We start from the raw sequence: 22,443 nt of genomic DNA, 5'->3' as shown, positions 1-22,443 counted from the left end.
AGATTGTACGACTGGATCGCACTATGGAGCAGATAGTCTTCCCTGTGCCCAACATCTGTGAGTTCCTCACCCAAGAGTCCAAGCTACGTGTCTACTACACCACGGAGCGGGATGAACAGGGCAGCAAGATCAATGACTTTTTCCTGCGTTCTGAGGATCTTTTCAATGAGATGAATTGGCAGAAGAAGCTGCGAGGTACTCAAGAGGCCACCGGTAACGCAAACACGGTTCCCTGTGCGTCCCTTTCCCTACCTCTCTATCTCTTAATGCCTGCTTTACACGCCTTCTCCTGGTACCTCCCCAGGCCCCTCAGAACCCTCTCTGTTTATTGAACTCACATACACATACTTTAGCTAAGTAACTCTGAAACCTGGAAGGAAGCAAGGGGAGAGGGCATGTAAACTTTGCCGAGTTATTTACTAACAAGCATGAGTTAGCCAGTTGCATGAGTTAATTAAAGCCTAAGGTAGGCTAAGAATGTCTGCTCTCTAAGGATGGAATGACAAGTTTTCAAGCCAAACAAGCAATGTGAGGCTAAGACTGTGGCTTCTTGCATTTTAAACATGATCGATGTGTTTAATTTTGCTCATGCTGCAAGCCCTTACAACAATAATAATGGTTTACTTTGGAATGCATATGGCTGCTCTACTGTCTTGGTCCATTTGTTTTTTGTTTTGTTTTGTCTTTTTTTTGTTTTTTTATTTCTCCCCAATTGTACTTGGCCAATTACCCCACTCTTCCAAGCCATCTCCGTTGCTACTCCATCCCCACTGCCGATCCGGGAAGGGCCGCAGACTACTACATGCCTCCTCCGATACATGTGGAGTTGCCAGTTGCTTCGTTTCACCTGACAGTGAGGAGTTTTCCCAGGGGGACGTAGCACGTGGGAGGATCACACTATTCCCCCCATTCCCCCCTCCCCCCAAACAGGCACCCTAACCAACCAGAGGAGGTGCTAGTGCAGCGACCAAAACACATACCCACATCCGGCTTCCCACCTGTGGACATGGCCAATTGTGTCCGTAGGGATGCCTGACCAAGCCAAAGGTAACACAGGGATTCGAACCAGCAATCCCTGTGTTGGTAGGCAACGGAATACACTGCCACGCCACCCAGACACCCTACTTGTTTCCTTTTTTTTTTTTTTTTAAAGGACACTAGGCAGTCAATTCCCTAATCTTTGCTTTATTTTCTTTAAACTGTGATGACCACAGATCACAAGACAATCACAAAGCAGGGGCAACATAACAGAGAAAGTGCTGGTGGAATTTAATTCCAGACAAACGGGTACATATGGTAGCAGAGGCCATAGAATTGAACAGCCCTGATGGTGTTCAGCGACCAGCTGACACCCTCCATTTTGACAAATAAATAAGCATATGCAGAGGTGCAGGTTATGTGATTATGTGTGGTCTGAAGGAGTAGCAGTGCAGATAGGACCATGAGACTTGGCTATGTGATTTATTGGACTGGAGGGTGAGCCCAGGCTGTCCTACCTAGCTGACAGTTTGAGGTCATTATTAGTTCAGAAGTCTATGCATTTTTCGACATATTGTGTGAAGCAGACCTGGTTGGAGGCAAGTCAGGGTAGAGTGCAAGGCAGGGTAGAGTGAACAGGGAGCACCCAATGGAGCACTGTTCCACAGGTGTGATATGGAGAGGAGGAAGCCAAGGCAGGAGGGCCAGCTGTATTGGAACCATGTGGGCCTGAGCACCATCTGGCATAGCCAGTAAATATTTAGAGAGGAGATTTCCAGTAGGAGTAAAATATCCACAACATTCTCTTTGGTAGCTGTTCACACAAAGCCACTTAAGGTCTTGTAAAGTGAGATTGCACATAGTAATCATGTGATGGTCCCCGGTTTTGTTGTCAACAAGTGCTCTAACCCTTATCTTGTTCCCCCTCTGGCAAGGCATGTCCCGTTAGACCCCCAGCTGCCTCTTCCTTAGCCAGTGCACTTGCATGACTGCTCTCTTTGTCTCCTCAAAAGGAGGCGTGTTGTTGCCTGTCCCTTGGCAAAGTCGTTGGGAGGTGGTCTGTGTGCACTATGCCAACACGTGATGTCAACCTCTCCCTTATCTGAGTTACTCAGCACAGCCAAGACCATGTTGTTCCATTGGCATAACCACTAGTCATGAATGTGGTGACTTCTGTTGCTTAAAAGTCCCCACCTTCAGTTCTTCTTTTCTAATGAGCAGGATGATTCAAAATAGCCTCTGCCATGATACTGATTTCTTGATGTGTGTGTGTGTGTGTGTGTGTGTGTGTGTGTGTGTGCGCGCGCGCGCGCGTGCGTATGTGCGTGTGTGTGTGTGTGCGCGCACACACATTTATGCTGATTTTGTAGCATTTATTAAATGTCTTGCTGTTATTTTACTGCCAAATATCAAGAGCATGGTGTTTTAATTTGAAAGCACAATGTCTTAAGTTTGCATACAGATTTCCAATACCCTCACTCACAACCTTGTCCTCACACTCAAATATACCCTTCTCTCACATGGGTTTGCTCTGCCCTTGCTCAAAACTGTATGTGCACACTCAGATATACTCTTGCTAGCACATAGAGCTCCTGTGCTCCTGCTTGGGTTTAATTTGCTTGGTTTTTGCTACTCGCTCTGGGATTTTCTATCCTTGCACTCAGATTTTCTGTAGAACAACACTACCAAAAGTCCACAACAAATAAGAATGTGTTACGGTTTTGACCAATGAAATCACTGCTTCTGTACATTCTCATTGGTAGGGGAAATTGAACCACAGCAGAGCGGGAACACTCCCCACACAAAATGAGTTGGGAGTTAAAAGATGGATCACCCAATCTTTTGTGAATGCCAGCTTTTTTTTGGAGATATATAGATGTAACAACATCAAAATGAATTACTTACTCGAGGTCATTGACTTGGCAATTCATCTTGTTACTACTAATACGGTTTGTCTGGAGAAAGCTCCTGCTCCAATGCAGTTCAGCTGTGACTTTATTGGCCTTTTGGCAGTGTTGTTGCACAGAAAATTCGAGAGGAAGGAGTGAAATCCAAGCGAGAGAACAAATTAAATCCTAGTAGCAGCAGAGGAAATCTCTGTGCAACCAAGAGTGTATTTGAGTGTGTGCATACAGTTTTGAGTGAGAGTAGAACAAATCCCTTTGAGAGCAGTTTATATTTGAGTACAAGGAGAAGGTTTTGAGTGAGCGCATTGGGAACCTGCATGTGTGGTGAAGAAATCACACTCTCGAATCAAAATACCATATTCTCAAAATTTGGCAGGAAAACAATACTTTACCTTAACCCATGAAACCATGCTCTTTGTGTTATCCAGTTATCTAATCCTTTTTTATAGTTCTAGTGGTTTATATGGTACTTAAGATTATTACTTTGTAATTCTCAAACATTTGTGTTTCATTCCAAATTCGGTATGTGTAACTCCAATGAAGAGACCCAACACATGGCTTGTGAAAAACGAAATATGGAAATCTGAGGAAATCTGCAACAAAAATCTTGCTTTTGCATAAAGATATTCAGATGTGGTTTCACTGAAAATAATTGTCTGTGACTAATAAAGAAGGAAAAGGTGTACATTGGTTGACTGATTAGGCATATGTTCTACTATGTTAAATATGTTCTACACAACTACTACAATATAGCTGACCTCATCTCTACATGGCCATCAGAAAAATCACAAATTTTTACCAGTTTGATTTAAATCATGAACTAGTGGTCAAATTTGTGATGGTTAGAATTTAGTTATTTGCTGTGATGTGTTCTGTCTTCAGCTGTATTGCACAGTGAATGTAAGGGTGAATGCATGATGTTCTGATGCTGTCATGTCCCCTCCTGCTCTGGGTGGCTGTACAATGACTTGTGTTACCCTTCTTCAACCTCCTCCTCCTTCAGCCCAGCCCATCCTCTACTGGTGCTCCAGGAACATGTCCTTCTGGAGCAGCATCTCCTTCAACCTGGCTGTTCTCATGAACTTGTTGGTGGCCTTCTTCTATCCCCTGGAAGGTATTCGCAGAGGTCAGTCGGATAACCTTTTCACCTTTTAATGCCTTCTCTTCCCTGTCTTTCCACCACTCCCCATGTGAATAATCAGCAGACTATGACACGTTTGGAGGTCAGATGCTGATCTCTCCCTATTTGTGATCATGTCCTGTGGTTGATGCAGTGACTGTGACTGACTGACTGTTACAAAACGGGAAATGGGAGCAAGTTTCATAAACAGGAACAGCTAAAGCAAGGACAGGGTAACGGGTGGGAGGCTTCACTATATATAGACACACACACACACACACACACACACACACACACACACACACACACACACACACACACACACACACACACACACATACATATATATATAGTGAAGCCTCCCACATTTTTCCCCCAACAAAAAATAAGCAAGAAAACAAAGAAAAACTGGGTTTACAGCTGTTACGGTCTTTTTCCATCCCACAAGTCTTGTGATTGCTCTGTCCTGTGCCATACTGTAATTTTTTTACATTCGGTTGACAAATTCATGGCTACTTGCATAGATTGAGCATAGATTGCATAGATTCTGTGCTACACATCTTAGTTTTCCATTTGAGGTAAAGTAAAGTAGATTTGGGTGGCACAGTGGCCACAGCAAGAAGGTCCTGGGTTCGAACCCTGGGGTTGTCCAACCTTGGGGGTCATCCCAGGTCGTCCTCTGTGTGGAGTTTGCATGTTCTCCCCATGTCTGCGGCGGGTTTTCTGCGGGTGCTCCGGTTTCCCCACTGTCAAAAAGACATGCATGTTAGGGTTAATATTCCTGTCTGTGTCCCTGACCAAAGCAATGGAAAGAACTGGAGTTGGTCCCCAGGCGCTGCGTGAAGGTGGCAGCCCACTGCTCCTAGCGACACAGCTAGGATGGGTTAAATACAGAGAAAGAATTTCCCCATAGGGATTAATACATAAATTCATAAAGTAGTTAAATAAAAGGAAGTACTTGTCACCATTGCTGCAGCATTTGTGGTTGTTTGTGCCAACCAAAAAAGAAGGGGAAACTGTTTATATTCATTTATAATGTTGTTTTTCTTTCTAGCCACCATTGCTTTTAGCCATGCAATGTTTTACATGAGAGCAAAGGACTTCCAACTCTATCAAGCATTTCACTTCCACCGGAGAGCTCGTTGGCTGTTTACCACGGACACGAGAGCACACTTCTGAGACTGGCGAGAAAATCAAATGGATTTGATTTTGTCACAAGTATGTTAGAAGCCGTTAAGAGTGCTAAAACCAAGTTGTCCGGGGTGTCACACTACACAGCTGTCTGACAAGGAAGCACGCTATGACTGTCCTGAAAACTCTTGATTATGCAAATGAAGGCTGAGACTGGACGTTTTTGCGAAAGTCACTCTAGGGTGTAACCTTATCGTGTGACAACACACAGACACACACACACAAAGATAATATTATGCCCAGGGGTGCACATAACTTTTTTGGTCTGGTTCTCAATGGAACATCTGGAGATGTTGCTTGGTACTCAGTCTTTACACGGCATGGTTATCCCACAAGCGGTCATCATCACTACCCTCCTGACTGCTCTCCTCGCTGTCTTCCTCTCTTTCAAACATGGCAGATGAAGATGGAGGCCTACTTCTTTCTCCCTGGTTGAGTCTGCGATTAGCTGTTTGCATCCATAAGTCAACAGCTGGCTTCAGGTCAAAAGTCTCTGTTGTCATCTTAGACAAGTGGATGTGCATCAGGGATGAGAGGCGAGAGTCTGACAGGCAGGATCTGTACTTGCTTTTTATTGTATTGAGATGTGAAAATCCCCTCTCACATGCAGCACTGCTCAAGGGCAATGTAAGGGACAATAGAAGGACTTTATGAATGTTGGAGTAACTATCTGGATTACTTATCTTCACTGTATTGACCAAGTCATACACAGAGGAGGCTGCGAAACGTTTTCCTGCTTGCTTTAAACGCATCCATTCTCTTACAGTGGAGTCTCTGTCAACAAGCAAGCTGGCCTCATATGTCTGGAGGATGTTAGTACATGTTGTGTTTCCAAATCTGTGGAGGTCTTGCATTTCTTGAGGCCAAGCTGAAGGATCCATCCATTATCTTAATTGCTTATCCTGCTCTCAGGGTCACGGGGATGCCAGAGCGTATCCCAGCAGTCATTGGGCGGCAGGCGGGGAGACACCCTGGACAGAACGCCAGGCCATCACAGGGCTGACACACACACACACACACCCATTCATTCCTAGGGACAATTTAGTATGGCCAATTCACCTGACTTACATGTCTTTGGACTGTGGGAGGAAACCGAAGCCCTGAGAGGAACCCCACGCAGACACAGGGAGAACATGCAAACTCCACACAGAGGACGACCCAAGTTGAAGGATAAAAAAAATTAAAATTGATCACATGACTTAAAGGATTCATATCTGCTTTCAAACTCACGAATTAGACCTCTCAATCAATCAGCCTTGTCCCTGTCAGCATCAGCATTTGAAACGGTCTCTTTCCTGTACTTGCCTTCACTGTCAAGCCAGAGTGTCAGCTGTCTAACAGCTACCATGAGCGCATCTTTGCATTCACCAATAGTTAGTTTATCTTGCTGGAACCTGAGGGAGGTGAACTGTAAAATGTTACCAGTGTCAAGCATGTTGGCTAGGAAACACAGAAAACGCTCTGTGCAGATGTTTTAGGTCAGGGGTTCCCAAACTCTTCCATGCCAAGGACCCCTTAATAGCCGTAGCCTCTGGCTGGGGCCCCCCTATTGCGACATGGCTTAAAAAAATTAAATTACACTGGCAAATATAAAAAATCAAACATACAGCTTCTTAATATTTCCTTATTTTTATGAATGCAATATTAATTTAATTTACATTTCAAATAATTTCTCAGTTGTATTATATTCAATATTCTTTCTTTTATTAACCAAACATTTATTGTCATTTGTGCTTTACAATATTCATCAACAGTTCTTTCTTTTAGTATTTTTTTTCTTTCTTATTATTCATTTAATTTCCCCAAATTACTATTCAATATTTATTTCTTTTTTATTGTAAACATTGGACACGTCCGTGCTCTCGTCCAGCTGAAGTGCGAAATACTGGCTGGCTCTCACCTGTTCCAAAAGCTGAACAGACACGTCCTGAGCCACGTCACCTATCCGCCGACTTACGGCATTGTGGGAGAGTGGTACAGTGTTGATTTTGCTGGCGACATCCTCACCAAGCAGTTCTCTTGACAGTGGTAGCTGGTAGAATTAATTCTTCTCCAGTTGTGTGCGGTTTCTTAGCACGGGCAATGTGGTATGAGGTCAAAAAGGACGCCTTCAGTGCCCATTCAGAAACCGTAGCTTGCTGCCCGGAAGTAGCCGACTGCCTGGCCAGATGTTCTTTTCGTTTGAAAAAGTCTACTGATTTGTCGGCCTCTGACAGGTGCTTTTGCTTCAAGTGTCATTCAAGTTTAGACGCAGGGCTCTCAAGTTTTGAACTGAGTTCAGAGTGAGATTTTGGCGGCGGCGGTGGTGGGGGTTTGGTTAGGGTGGGGACGGGAGTCTGATCTGATAAATGACAGATCAGACCCCATGCAAATAAAAATATTTATTTAATTCATCATTTTTTAGTGCAGGTAGAACTGGTGACCTGAACGAGAACAGGAGAATGTCACTTAATATGCGCAGTAAGCCAGTATACATGCTCATTATGAATACAAACGACAGGGTTGATGTCAGGTTACAATCTGTCTTACAATAAAACACCAAGCTCATGAATCTCACTTTTTTGAATATTCCAAATGTATTTCCATGGAAATGGAGAACTCATAACAACCAGAAAAAAAACAACAGTAAATTATATGAAGTGAAAATGAATATATCCCACCATGTACTTATCTCAGATTGTGTTCTTATAAGCTAATTTCCACAGCAAGTGGGAATGAGAGAATGAGGCCATTAACTTCAAAGAAAGACACAGCTGTGTGTGTGTGTGTGTGTGTGTGTGTGCGCGAGAGAGAGAGATAATATTAGTGTTGTTTATTGTAGGTGTTGGTGGCATGTTTTGAGGCCTTCAGCACAGGGGTTGGTGGCTCCCATTTGAAGCACTGTGGTTCCAGGCCAGCCATTTTAACTGCCATGATGGATGACAGAGTTCCATCAAGTGCCAAGCTGTTCCTCGTTTTGGTCTTGTTTAGACCAACCATGGAGAAAACCCTCTCAGCATCTGCATTTGAATGAGGGAGCACTAAAACTAATGCAGCTATCTTGGAAAGCCTCCCAAACTGGCTCAAACCGGTCACCTTTGAAAAAACATAACTTCTGTCACATGAAATGTTATAATAACATAAATGTATAGAAACCTGTAGGTAATCTGCTGCTCTGTAACAGCTGCTGTGAGCTTTTCTATCCTCACCTGAGATTCTGGCTTTCAGTTTGTGTATTTCATGACACAGACCACAGTGACGCTCACACTATCTCAAAAACTTTGTATTATTTTTCTTTCATTCAACTCCTGAACTAAGATCTCAGATCTTTCACCATGGCATCACAGCTCACCTGAGAGGCTGCAGCTCACCTGTCTGTGTGTCTCTGTGCTGCTCAGGCTGCTGCTGACAGGATTTTCAGAATAAAATGATGCCTGATAGTCAAACAAATCAATTGGACAAGCTGTGACTAGTTTAGCTTATAAATAATACTCATGTCTTACTACAATACAAGTAGCAGCACATTAATGTCACATATACTATAATAACTCTGCTCTTGAGCCACTAATGGAAAAGGACGGGTTGGCATTAAATAGTAAATAATTCTCACACTAATTTCAAAGATTAATATTTGGATTAATTACAGAACATTCTCAGTTAATCATGTGTAAACAGTTACTGACACTTTGGTTCTTCTTTAAAAAGGATCAGATGTCTTCATTTGCTTTTGAGAGGAATTTTCACCAACATTAAAGTTGTTTAATTATCAACATGTCTGAGCAACAATCGCAAATTAGCTAACATCACCTAACGCCAGAAATTAATATAATATCAATATCTTAGTTTAGTTTCAGGGGAAGTCGTTTTAAATTCTGTGACGTTTGAAATGTTTAAACTTTAAATACTGACCGCTGCAGATTCTCCACCTCACAGACGCCTCTGCACCTGTTGCTAGGCAACACGTAGCAGTGTCTTGCCATTAACATCGCTGATAAAGCAGCTGGCTTGCTTGAGATCGGTAAAAAAAATATAATATATAACAGTTCAGCAACACGCAAACCTACCACAGAAAACCGGTAATTTTCATGAATTTATAACCCCCCCCCCCCCCCCCAGGACATGTCCGGGGAAAAGAGGCCGTTTGGTCACCCTAAGCTAGCTAGGCTAGTTCACACTGGTTAAACCAACTGCCTGGACACAATATTCATAGAGAGTAAAAAGAGACAATATTCCCCAGCAACGGAAATCAAATGATGAGATAACTTACTGTACACATAGGATATGGTCTTCTCCCACGTCGTTGTCGTCCTACTTCGGATTTTTGACTAAGTTAGTAGAAAGCTGTCCTCTTCTGTCAAGTTGTTGTAGCGGGAATATCTAAATCTTACCCGGATACAGCAATGCTATTATTTGATTGGCTGTTCGGCAGCTATATTCTTTAATTTGATTGGCTGGTGCGTGGCTGGCCCTTCTCAACGCTATGGGGAATCCACTTGATTCCTACCTGTTCCACTGTTATAAAAATAGCGGCGCAACTTGGTGGGCGTTACCCTGGTTCTCTGCGTGAGAAATGCAAGGTGTGGCGTGTGAGCGTGTGAACGAGTTGAAATGCGTGTGTCTCGCGCTCAATACGTGAGACTTGAGAGCCCTGTAGACGGCTTCAAACACTCATTCGAGAGGGTCTCGACGCAGAGAACATATTTAAGAATATCATGTCCGTTTTTACTTGCGGATGTAAAGCCATACTTTATGTACGCTTGGTCGAATCTTCGCGTTTTAGTTGGCCAGGAGTTCCGTGTTCGTGCGTGTTTTGCAGCTGAGCTGCTGCCTCCAATCTGCTCGTCTGACGTTTTTCTCTTCAAAAACGTCTCCATTATTTTAAGCTAGCACACACAATTGGCCGTGTCTGCGGGTGGGAAGTCGGATGTGGGTATGTGTCCTGGTCGCTGCACTGGCGCCTCCTCTGGTCGGTCGGGGCGCCCCCGGGTCGGCGGAGAGGAGGTGGAGCAGCGAACGGGAAGGCTCAAGAGGAGCTGGGTAATTGGCCGGATACAAATTGGGGAGAAAAAGGGAAAAAAAAATTTTAAGCTAGCACCAGCTAACTAGCTAAATTTCATGGCTACAGAAAAAAAGCTAACGTTAGCTCGCTAGCGCAAGCAGCAGTCGTAAGCTAACTTGTGATTTGATTAACACGCTCGGGCAGCAGTTAGCAGCTAAACGTAATGCTTTGACTGACAGGCAGATGGTTAGTTATTTATACGCCCATTTCACGCCGCGGCCATCTTGGATTTAAAAAAAACCAAGTGGTGGGAACTTAGCCACGCCCCCTTCTTACTCAATCGGAAATCAATGCAGCCGGGGCCAGCAGCAAACATGGTTTGGACTACCAACCTCGCGCACCTACCGTCATTTACCACAATATGAAAACTAAGCTGGATCTTTTCTTTTTCGAGTACTTTCTGCCTCTCCTGTGCCAGTGAGGAGAGACACACACACAGGGCTGTATTCAAAGAGGCTGTTTAATCACAATAAAATAAAAAATAAGATACATTTCATTTGTATACTGTACATTCAATATTTATACGTTAGATTGTCCCATCTACAATATTTTAATTCTTTGTCCTTTAACTTTAACAAAACTGTTGGTTCATTTTAAACTAAAATAAGTTCAGTCAACTCTCATTCTGTTGTAGCAATAAACTGGAACTCGCTACCAACTCAAATCATCAATTGTTTACTAAACCAAGATAGTGATTGCTCATCTCAAGGTGTGGGCTAAAAAATGGGACTGTACTGAAATGAAGTTAAATATGTTTCAATCTATCTAAGGTTTGTGTGCACTATTTTCTTGTCAGCTGAATTTAACAAAGGTTTAAAACAGTGGTCCCTGAAAATTTGTTAGGAGAGCACACAGTCCACAGTTGGTTGACTGTTCCACTTAGTGAAAGGGGTATGACTCCATCAAAAATGTGGTACTCCTTTATGCGTCTTATTGACCGTTCGATGTGTATTCTCAAGCCAGCAATACTCTGTGTGTCTGTGAGCTCATCACACCTAAACTGTCCACTTGGGCCTAAAAATGCAGGGATGACAAGTTTTACATCTATTTCATCGAGCAGGTCTTTGATAAGGAAGCCCTTACCAGCCATGACCTCATCACCTGACTCTAAGAGGTCCATAACACCTGACCTCTTAGTTATCTCCTTATCAGAAATACATCCTGTGTATAGATTACTTACCAGGCTAACTGACCCTGAGGGAGTGATCCCAATTAGGGATTTCAGTGTAGTGTTACTTTTATAATGGGAGTATGTCATGGTGTTCAAAACCTTCGAACTAGCTGTCTCGATGCGAATCTCTGTGCAGTCTAGTATCACTCTTGTGTTTGGGTAGAATTCCCTGAATATTGGTGGCATTGGCTCGTCTACTGCTGCTCTACTAGGCCATATTGGGAGGGTCCCTAACATAAAGAGCAAATAGTTGGCCCACATCGTACAGTTCCTGCTGACTGTGGCCTGCGACACATTGAATCGTACAGATAAATCCAGAGCAAAAAAGCCCTGCCTCACACGGCACAAGAACAGGAAAAACTGATCAATCAGCGATAAATGCTCTGCATGGAAGCCAGACACAGAAATGTGTTCTAGGTTATGGCTGTTCCTTTGCTTTTGAGTCCATCACACCATGGACTCTGCAGTAGGCTGTAAAGCTAGGAAGAGTGCTTTGAGGGTGTGGTAATCCTTAAAACCAGTGTAAAACCTGATCAGATTGGGCGCACACTGGAAGCGTTCTAGACCAAAACGCTCACTTTTCAGCATTTTATTTTCGTCCTCCAGGAAAGCGATGTGTTTCTTTACTGCGTCAAGCTGGTCTTCCACAGAAAGGGGCTTCACGTCGTAGTCATGATCAGGTAGAGTCGCCCAAACCTCACTGGACATATGAGGATATGTCATACATGTGGGAAGCAATATAAATCCACACATTTTCCTGTTATCAAGATGTTGTGTCAGAGCAGAGCTATCCACTATTGAAAGATTAGTGAATATATACACTACCGTTCAAAAGTTTGGGATCACCCAAACAATTTTGTGTTTTCCATGAAAAGTCACACTTATTCACCACCATATGTTGTGAAATGAATAGAAAATAGAGTCAAGACATTGACAAGGTTAGAAATAATGATTTGTATTTGAAATAAGATTTTTTTTACATCAAACTTTGCTTTCGTCAAAGAATCCTCCATTTGCAGCAATTACAGCATTGCAGACCTTTGGCATTCTAGCTGTTAATTTGTTGAGGTAATCTGGAGAAATTGCACCCCACGCTTCCAGAAGCAGCTCCCACAAGTTGGATTGGTTGGATGGGCACTTCTTTGAGCAGATTGAGTTTCTGGAGCATCACATTTGTGGGGTCAATTAAACGCTCAAAATGGCCAGAAAAAGAGAACTTTCATCTGAAACTCGACAGTCTATTCTTGTTCTTAGAAATGAAGGCTATTCCATGCGAGAAATTGCTAAGAAATTGAAGATTTCCTACACCGGTGTGTACTACTCCCTTCAGAGGACAGCACAAACAGGCTCTAACAGGTACTATTTAATGAAGATGCCAGTTGGGGACCTGTGAGGCGTCTGTTTCTCAAACTAGAGACTCTAATGTACTTATCTTCTTGCTCAGTTGTGCAACGCGGCCTCCCACTTCTTTTTCTACTCTGGTTAGAGCCTGTTTGTGCTGTCCTCTGAAGGGAGTAGTACACACCGGTGTAGGAAATCTTCAATTTCTTAGCAATTTCTCGCATGGAATAGCCTTCATTTCTAAGAACAAGAATAGACTGTCGAGTTTCAGATGAAAGTTCTCTTTTTCTGGCCATTTTGAGCGTTTAATTGACCCCACAAATGTGATGCTCCAGAAACTCAATCTGCTCAAAGAAGTGCCCATCCAACCAATCCAACTTGTGGGAGCTGCTTCTGGAAGCGTGGGGTGCAATTTCTCCAGATTACCTCAACAAATTAACAGCTAGAATGCCAAAGGTCTGCAATGCTGTAATTGCTGCAAATGGAGGATTCTTTGACGAAAGCAAAGTTTGATGTAAAAAAAATCTTATTTCAAATACAAATCATTATTTCTAACCTTGTCAATGTCTTGACTCTATTTTCTATTCATTTCACAACATATGGTGGTGAATAAGTGTGACTTTTCATGGAAAACACGAAATTGTTTGGGTGATCCCAAACTTTTGAACGGTAGTGTATATATATATATATATATATATATATATATATATATATATATATATATATATATATATTATACAATGCAGTAATCTACATGTTAGAAAAATTGTATTGTACTGACAGTAACAAATCACCTATCTCCCTCATGTTCCTCTTCATGTTCCTCTTCATCTTCTTCTGCTATTAAGTCACCAATGCGACTACAAACAGGAGCAAACATTTTTCAACGTCAAACTTCTGTCTCCCTTCTAATGTTTTAGTCACACTGAAACTGGTCACCCCAATATTATTTAACTGGCTGTACATGGTGCAACCTCTGCAGCTCAATGCATACAGTAACGTTAAATGTACATGCAACCTCTGCAGCTCAATGCATACAGTAGGCCTACATGTACATAATTTCTGTTGCAATAATAGTAGGAGGAGTAAACATTTAGCCATATGGCATCTTAATGTGTCAGTTGAATTTAGGATGGTACACAGCAGTACGACATGTTGCTTCCAGCAGTGTTTTCAATGAAGTAAGAAGGGGGCGTGGCTAAGTTCCCACCGCTTGGTTTTTTTTTTAATCCAAGATGGCCACGGCGTGAAATGGGCGTATTGGCTACGATTGAAAGAAGGGCGTGGTTAAGACCTCATTTCGGTATGGAAGAATTTGTAACAATTGATATTTTATTTTAAAACGGCACAATAATGTTATGAACTGAATTTGAATTGAAATTTATTTTTTGATATATTTAATTTTATTTGTATTATTAGTTTTTTTTAACTGCATTTTTCATTTTCCTCTCCCGGACCCCCTAGCGCCTCCCGGCGGCCCCCACTTTGGAAACCCGGGCCCTAAACCACAAGTATGGAAGAGCTGCTCCAGTCTGTTCACTATGTCCTGTGCCACTCGGTTCACACCCAAATGAATTAATCAAAGGAAATCTGAGGTGAACTCTCCATAGCTAGTCAGAGACACAATGTACACAATTTCTTGCTCCACTTGTGTTATGTCTTCTGATCCTTCAAAGAGCACGACTCAAAATTCAGCTGCCTTCAAATTTTCACTCAATTCTAAACTGATTGTCTGTGCAATGCTCTGCATGATGCTGCCCGCCCTTCTTGTGAATGATATGCACTCCCGACATTAACTAGCCTCTTGAAAAGCGCAATATCCTCCTCATATGAACGCATTGGGCGTGCATGGTTCGCTTTGTGAAAGGCCAACAGAAAAATACCACACAGTGCTTGACACTGTTCTTCATTCAGTTTGTCCTGCCACGTGTCAAGAGGGCGAGTGGATTTCTGATCCTGGCTGCACCTGTTATCAGTAGTTTGCACTATGTTCATGTGCTCTTTACTCTTCTCGTGCTTTTCAAAAGCTGGATGACTGAAATTGTTTGTCCCTATATAAAGCTGCTGCTTTTATCCGCAAGATTGGGATTTTGATGGCATATTTTGCACCACATCTCTGTGCGGTCATCATCTGTTTGGAGTCAGGCTACTTCCTGTAGCCACTTTTCCACGAATACATGTTTTTTATGTACAGGTTCAATCTGGCATTTCTTTGGTGGTGCAATACCAAAGTAATTACTTACGGTAGCCTGCTTCTTGGACATTTTGATGAATAAATGAAAATACTAAAACCAGAGAAAAAAATGTAACGTTAAGCTAGTTGTAACATAAGCTAACTATTTGCTGGAGCTCAAGGTTTAACAGTTAACTTTGTTAACTTTGAAAAAAACCCACATCTACTTAATCAAGAACGAAGGCAAAAAGTTGCATGATTAACAACTGATTATTAAAACTGACGCATTTGTTTTAATGAATTTCTTACCAGTGATATATGGAGAAACTCCTGTTGTTTCAGTCAGTAATTGTATCCCAAAAATGTTGGCACACAAAAGCACCTCTACGTATCATTTATTTTGACCACGCACATGCACCTGCGCACCAGTTATGTGCACCTCTGATTATGTCAAACAAGATGACAGTCTGAACTCGGCTTATGGAAGGCCCTTTGTAGTCATCCTGCGTTCAGGCATCTCATCTGAGAATTGGGAAAGTTCCCATTTGGGAATGTCCCACTTCCTAGTTGAGAGCGTTCACATTACGACAACAACAAACAGGCCACTTGGTATGGAGCCCGGGAAATCTGCTCTATTTCCACGGTCAGAATACAGAAAAGTGGCAATCTCGTCATCACCCATATAAATCAACACAGGAATGAAATAGAGCTCAGGAGGTCAATCTTATTTGTACACTACATTAGTCACTACATTAGTAATATGCTTAAATTCAGTGGGTTTTCTCATTTGATCTGAGGTCGTAGTCGAATGGTGTTTCAGTTATAGTGTGTTTCTCTGCCAGCCACCACTCCTGCTGCCAAAGCAAGAATGGGTCGTAAACTGTACAGTATCTTTTAACATCACAATCACCTGCGCTAATGAGTATGACCTAAATTAACAATGAAGTGACATCCGTTGCCTACCAACATGGGGATCGGCGGTTCAAATCCCTGTGTTACCTCCGGCTTGGTCGGGTGTCCCTACAGACACCATTGGCCATGTCTGTGGGTGGAAAGCCAGATGTGGGGATGTGTCCTGGTCGCTGCACTAGCGCTTCCTCTGGTCGGTCTGGGCACCTGTTCGGGGGAGAGGGGGAACTGGGGGGAATAGCGTGATCCTCCCATGCGCTACGTCCTCCTCGTGAAACTCCTCACTGTCAGGTGGAAAGAAGCGGCTGGCAACTCCACGTGTGTCGGAGGAGACATGTGGTCATCTGCAGCCCTCCCCGGATTGGCAGAGGGGGTGGATCAGTGACCGGGACAGCTCAGAAGAGTGGGTAATTGGCCGGATACAATTGGGAAGAAAAAGGGAGAAAAAAATCCAAAACAAAAACCAATGAAGTGACTTATTTGTGTGCAGAACAAGTGCATTCTTAAATTTCACTACAAATGCTGCCATATTGAGTGACGCCAAACCTACTTTTCAGAGCTCTCAAAAACTTTCCATTTTCCTAGTGGGATGTTCCTAGTGCAATAGGCGTTCAGGTGTATTCTCCCACTCGGCGGTTGGAACTTTCCTACTTCCCAGTCGCTCATGATGCACTAGTCTTTGTTGTGCAGTTAGAGTACTGATGTCCCTTCGAGCACTGTGTATTCTCTTAATGCCTGTGGTTTGGGTGTACCTTGTCACCTTCCAAACTAAATTGAATTTCATCACACATATCTGTTGGTTTGGATCTTAAACTCAGTGTCCTCAGTGTCGTAACGAGAAAAAAAAATCCAATCGCATCTGCCCCCATTCAGGTCATGACCTGATTATTGATACCTTTTCTGAGCTTGACACCCACACATGACTTGACATGAGATTCCCCTTCTCTTGTTAACACTGGTGTCATCTTTAAATCCTCTTTTTCTGCGACTGAACCATCATCTCTATTAATCAATTGTTGGTGTTTATCTGTGTGTGTGTGTGTGTGTGTGTGTGTGTGTGTGTGTGTGTGTGTGTGTGTGTGTGTGTGTGTGTGTGTGTGTGCGCGCGTGCGCGCGCGTGTGTGCACGTGTATGCGTGCGCTGTTGTGGTCCCCACATAAGCCCAAGTTTGCTGTCAGGAAACTCGACACCGTGCCACCAACTGTGACGTTTTGGATACCGTGCAAAGTGACACCTGGCTGAGGACAAGGCTGTTATGTTACAGGCTGCTCTTACGTAATTTCCAATACTGTGTCTTTTATGACTCTGAATAATTTGCATCAGAGCACTGAATGTGCAAGGGAAGTAAGTCACAATGACATTTCACATAAACCAAGTTTGCAACCTAAAGCTCCACTACGATTTAACAACCATGAAGAAATTTTAAACTTTATTCTTTGATATAATAGTTTAGTAACATAGCCTTGCATCTCCATTTTGATACTGATTAACCTACTTTGATACACTGATGGCTACAAAACGAAAACTTGAAAAACTTCTGCATACACACTTAGGTTGCTGTTACAATTAAAAACAAATAATCGGTAGAGGATGATGTGGACTCAAGAGAAAAGATAAATTAACAATGATCTACTAACACTTGTCTGCTCTGTGATGTCTGAGTAATGGATTCACAAAAAGCTTAAAAATACTGATTCAGACTAAGTTAAACAATATCAAATTACAGCTCAGCAAATATTCAGAGAGCCAATACCTACATTAGTCCTTAACATTGAGTGCATACAAAAAGAAAGTGAACAAAAACACTGGTGTTCACTAACGTTAACATAGTAGCATGTATGACAATGGTGAGAAGTAGTTTACCCCCACAGCGGGATGCCTGTATTCCACCTCATTCCCCTGTCCTGTGATCCAGCTCGGCCCTATTAACCCCTGGCCAGCCAGATCCCATCATGTGGACAGAGATTTACAAGGTTAGGCCAGGAAAATCTGTCTAATTTTTGCAAGGTCACAGGATAGAACCCTTTGCCTTAGGGGTATGAATCTCGTGGTTCACAAAACTGACAACGGATGTTGATTTTATTTAGTTTTTTACCAATATAGTTAAGTGAAAACAAATTCTGCAAACGGATTTCTCCAAACCAAAAGAATGATTGACTGAATTTATTATATATTCTACCTAAGATCTGTTTGTTTGCAGTTTGTTTTTGATGTCTCTCATTCCTCAGTTCTTCTTGAAGGCTGTTATTTGTGGGGATGAGCAAAGCACCAGCCATTAGTGCCTCCATTGTTTCATTGCAGAGTTGCAGAGAGAAGACGCACATTGTGACTCACATAAACTTTCAATTGTTCTGTGGGGTCAAGCAGCGAAGTCCCTTTTGTTTGAACTTCCTCAGAACCATAGGGGGAGGGGGAGGGAAATTGTTAGGTTTAGCGCGAGAAACCCTCATGTGGATTCTGGTATCAAAGGTCCCCAGAGAGCTTAGCAGTTCATTCCAGGACATTAAGCCATGTATCATGTGAGCAAGAGAAAAAAACTGACCGTGTCTAATGTTTAAAAATTAAATCTTAAGACACATACATGCGCATGCACAAACACACATGCTAACAATTTACTTTGTTATGGATCCATGTGAGTTCATGTTTTGGTTAATATTTTAGCCATCCCCATATAAACCTGAAAGGAACTGATAAATTACTATGAAATTATAATATAGTGCAGGTGGTTCAGGAAAAAAAAACTGTATTGTCACATTTGTGCAGTTCTTGAAAGACTGCTTCAGAGGCAGACTATAAACGCAGTTTAACTGATAAAACTGTAAACTCAGCTTAAATATTATGTAGGTGCATGACACACTCACATGACAAACTTCTAATCATCCCTTGGAGGTGATTTGTTTGAAGAGAAACTGCAGGCTGGACCGTCGCCCAGCACTGTCCAGACATGCAGATGTCCTAAAAGTGCATTTTATAGAGCTTCAGGCTGTCTACTTCCTGTGGGCTTCTGAAGGTAGCTAAGCCAGCCGGTCCCTAACAGAGTGGAGTGTTTGTGTGGGCCCAGGTTAGCGCAGACTAGCAGAGTTCAGAGTGAGTGCTAGAGACAACACCCACTTGCTGGCCCTGTAGGAATGTGACCACCTGACTAAGAGCAGACAGAGGAACTAGGCCAATTGATGCTGTCTCTCAATACACAGCAGAAAAGAGCTAGCACAAATAACTAGTGAGGAGCCTAACCCTAACTTAAACATGCAGAGTGAAATCCTTGCTTTTGATCTTTGCAGTCAACGATAAGACTGAATTTCCGAAGAATGGAATCAGCCATTCTTACCTAACATGAGCGCTTGGCTGTGAAGGAAGAGTTAAAGGTTATTCTCCTATTTTCCTAGAGTTAGTTGAATGGAATCACAAACATAAAAATGAATGACCTTGTGTAAAAGTGTGTAGGAGTGCGTGATGACCCCAGCTACTGTATCTGCTTTGGTTGCCAAGTCCACATGCCTGAGCAGGCTGTTAGGCTGCCATGCCCAGAGTCATTGTTAGACTGTTCCTCGTGAATGTGTGTTGTGCCAAAGGTATTTTTAGCTAACCAGAGTTACGTAACGGGTATCTGTCATGTGATCTTCCCGCCAAGAGGTTAGGAGAAAGGGGACCCCTAAAGAGAGGAGAGAAGAGATTAGAGGGAGATGGTCTGAGTCTCACCCTTGGTGTATTGGGAAGCATGGTACCTAACTAACACTGTTTTTAACCTGACACGCACACAGATCTATATTCACACACAAAGGGTTAAATTTATAAAGCAGCCATTTCCTCTATTGCACATGGGCCAGGAGTTGGCACTGAGTTAGTGTTTGGAAAGCAACCTTGCTTGGTAATAGTTCTATGAGCTAAAATGCTAGATTTGTCACATTTATGGTTCTGCATAAAGACATAGCGACTGAATATATTGACAGACAGCGAGGGTGTCAAATATTTTTCTTAAAACCAACTTTCATTGTTGGAATAGAGTCAGAGATTTAGGGATGGAACAACACACATCTTGGTTGTTGAAAGTAGTCGTGTTGGGGGAACAGCACCTTAAATGTTAAGAGTTTGAGAGCATGCTAATGACTAGAGTGTTCACCGTTTGAATCCCCCAGATTAAAAACGGGGGAAATTGAGGTTTGTAAGGTGATAAACAAATGCTCTACCCTCCCTAAAAGCTAATTTCAAGGCACTCAACTCAATGTCAACTCCCAACTGCTCTGGTGGAGCTGCAGACTTATCCCCATGGTTGAAATGGGCACCTCTACAATAGTGCGTAACTTAGGGTGACCAGTTGTCCCCATTTTGGATTGTCCTCTGGGACATTTATTTAACTATTATAAATGAAAATTAACAGTACGATTTATTTATTTTTGATTTATTTATTTTCTTTCAGAAAGTTTTTTTTTTAATTATGTGTCAGCCCACTTGACCATGACTCAAATTCCTGTCTCAACTTTCAGTACCCATTTTGCTCCCAAAAACCTGGTCACCTTAAACCGGGATCAAACTACACAATATTTTTTCTTTCACGATGGTCACCATGTCAGGTAAGGCAATCATAGTACCATACATTCTTGCCGTGTCTTGGCCTGGAGATTGGCAACACCCCAAGTATGACCCCCAACCAATCATTGTATGCTGCCTTTCATGATCTTGTGTGAGTTCATAGGTCATCGGGGAGGAGGGCCAGGAAATTGTCAATCATGGCTACAGAAATGCAATATATGATGCTGGCGGTCTTGTATTCTGAAACGAAAAAGTAAAGAAAGAAAAAGCGATTGTGGATGCTGTTGCAGCTAGTGCTACTGGGGAATGGTAACCTAGCATAGTTTAACCAGCTACTCACCGGGTTGCTGAAGCGCCTCTGCTATTTCTCACAACATTCTCACCAACATATCTTTTTTGACTTTGTCATGGTTCTCCCTCTAGAAAACCTCAAAAAGGCAGGGGTATTGTTGCCACTGCTCAACAAACCTTTCCTCAGTTTCATCGTTCCATCTGACAGCAGCAACAGCAGCATCACTTTCTCTTTGCCATGTTTACATATGTGCACCAGAGCGCACTCTGTCATCCTATTGGTCAACATCAAGGAAAGGATGTCAAACTAAGCAGGAAAATGCAAAAAAATTCTGACATGCTAGATTTTCCTTGGGGTGTCGTGGGGTTCCTCAGATGCCACATCGCTGTTCTTCGATTATGTCACCCCACACGGGGTAAAAATGCCTTTTTGTCGTTCCTAACATTCATAATCGGGCCCGACGCTGGACCTTTGTTGGCAACAACAAAATCGTGTCAAAATCGGGCTGAAATCATGTTGTCAGATCCCAGCATTAGTGTATTTAGACGAGTGCCATCCAAACCAATGATGGGTGGAAAAAAAAACCATGCGTGTTCAGTTGTGGATATGCTGGGTAACAAACATAATGCATCTACAGTGGACACCAGTTATTAGTGATTACATCTGTCTAGGTCAATATGATCGCTATAACCAGTCAATCACCTTAAGCAAAGGTTTTTTATTTGTTCTGTTTACTTATTTACTTGGATGAACATAAAATTGATAGTGTACACTAATTAGATAAATAAAATGGAATGAAAGACAATTTCTCTAGAATATAATTGACCAAAAGACACCCTGCCATCAGCTGTTGTACTGTAACAAAATATCAGCTGTTTCAGATGCTTTTAACGGAAACTTGAAGATAAACTATAGGTTACAGTAACATAGCTTGTTGTTGCATGAAATAAATTTTTTCCCCTTTTTCTTCCCAATTGTTCCTGGCCAATCACCCCACTCTCCGAGCCGTTCCGGTCGCTGCTCCACCCCCTCTGCCAATCCAGGGGGGGCTGCAGACAACCACATGCCTCCTCTGATACATGTGGAGTTGCCAGCCCCTTCTTTTCACCTGACAGCGAGGAGTTTCACCAGGGGCACATAGCATGTGGGAGGATCACGCTATTCCCCCCAGTTCCCCCTCCCCCCCCAAACAAGCACCCTGACCAACTAGAAGAGGCGCTAGTGCAGCGACCAGGGCACATACCCACATCCAGCTTCCCACCCACAGACATGGCCAGTTGTGTCTGTAGGGACGCCCAACCAAGCCAGAGGTAACACAGGGATTCGAAACTGCGATCCCCATGTTGGTAGGCAACAGAATAGACCGCCATACTACCCAGATGCCCTACTTTTTTAAAAGCAGTAGGCTGAGGCCTAAAAATGCCCCCTTGACCATGACTCAAATTCCTGTCTCAACTTTCAGTACCCATTTTGCTCCCAAAAACCTGGTCACCTTAAGCTGGGATCAGACTACACGATATTTTTGTCTTTCCCGATGGTCACCATATCAGATAGCAAACACAGTACCATAAATTCTTGCCGTGTCTAGAGGCGCTAGTGCAGCGACCAGGGCACATACTGTTGTAATACAGTAATTTGACAATGGGTGTCGCTAATGTGATGGACTGTCCTCTAGCGTCTGCTTTTAGTTCCGGTTTGACTTTCTGAATAAACACGTGAAAAAGCAATAGGTTGTGGGCCCAGAGCGTCGCTAAAAGGCTGTTTTACACAGAGTTTTGTGTGAGATAAACGGT

General features: G+C 42.8%; 1 protein-coding gene across 1 annotated transcript in view; it reads left to right on the top strand.

Annotated features, from left to right (window-relative positions):
* itpr1b (inositol 1,4,5-trisphosphate receptor, type 1b) overlaps positions 1-22,443 on the top strand; it is a 162,810-nt gene that overhangs the window by 114,207 nt on the left and 26,160 nt on the right. The window contains exons 49-50 of the mRNA XM_056275415.1: positions 3-195; positions 3,889-4,011. Coding sequence (XP_056131390.1) covers positions 3-195; positions 3,889-4,011 — 316 coding nt within the window. The remainder of the gene's footprint in view (positions 1-2; positions 196-3,888; positions 4,012-22,443) is intronic.

This window comes from Lampris incognitus, chromosome 2 (genome assembly GCF_029633865.1).
Source record: "Lampris incognitus isolate fLamInc1 chromosome 2, fLamInc1.hap2, whole genome shotgun sequence".
NCBI lineage: Eukaryota > Metazoa > Chordata > Actinopteri > Lampriformes > Lampridae > Lampris > Lampris incognitus.
This window is presented reverse-complemented; position numbering and strand designations above follow the sequence as displayed.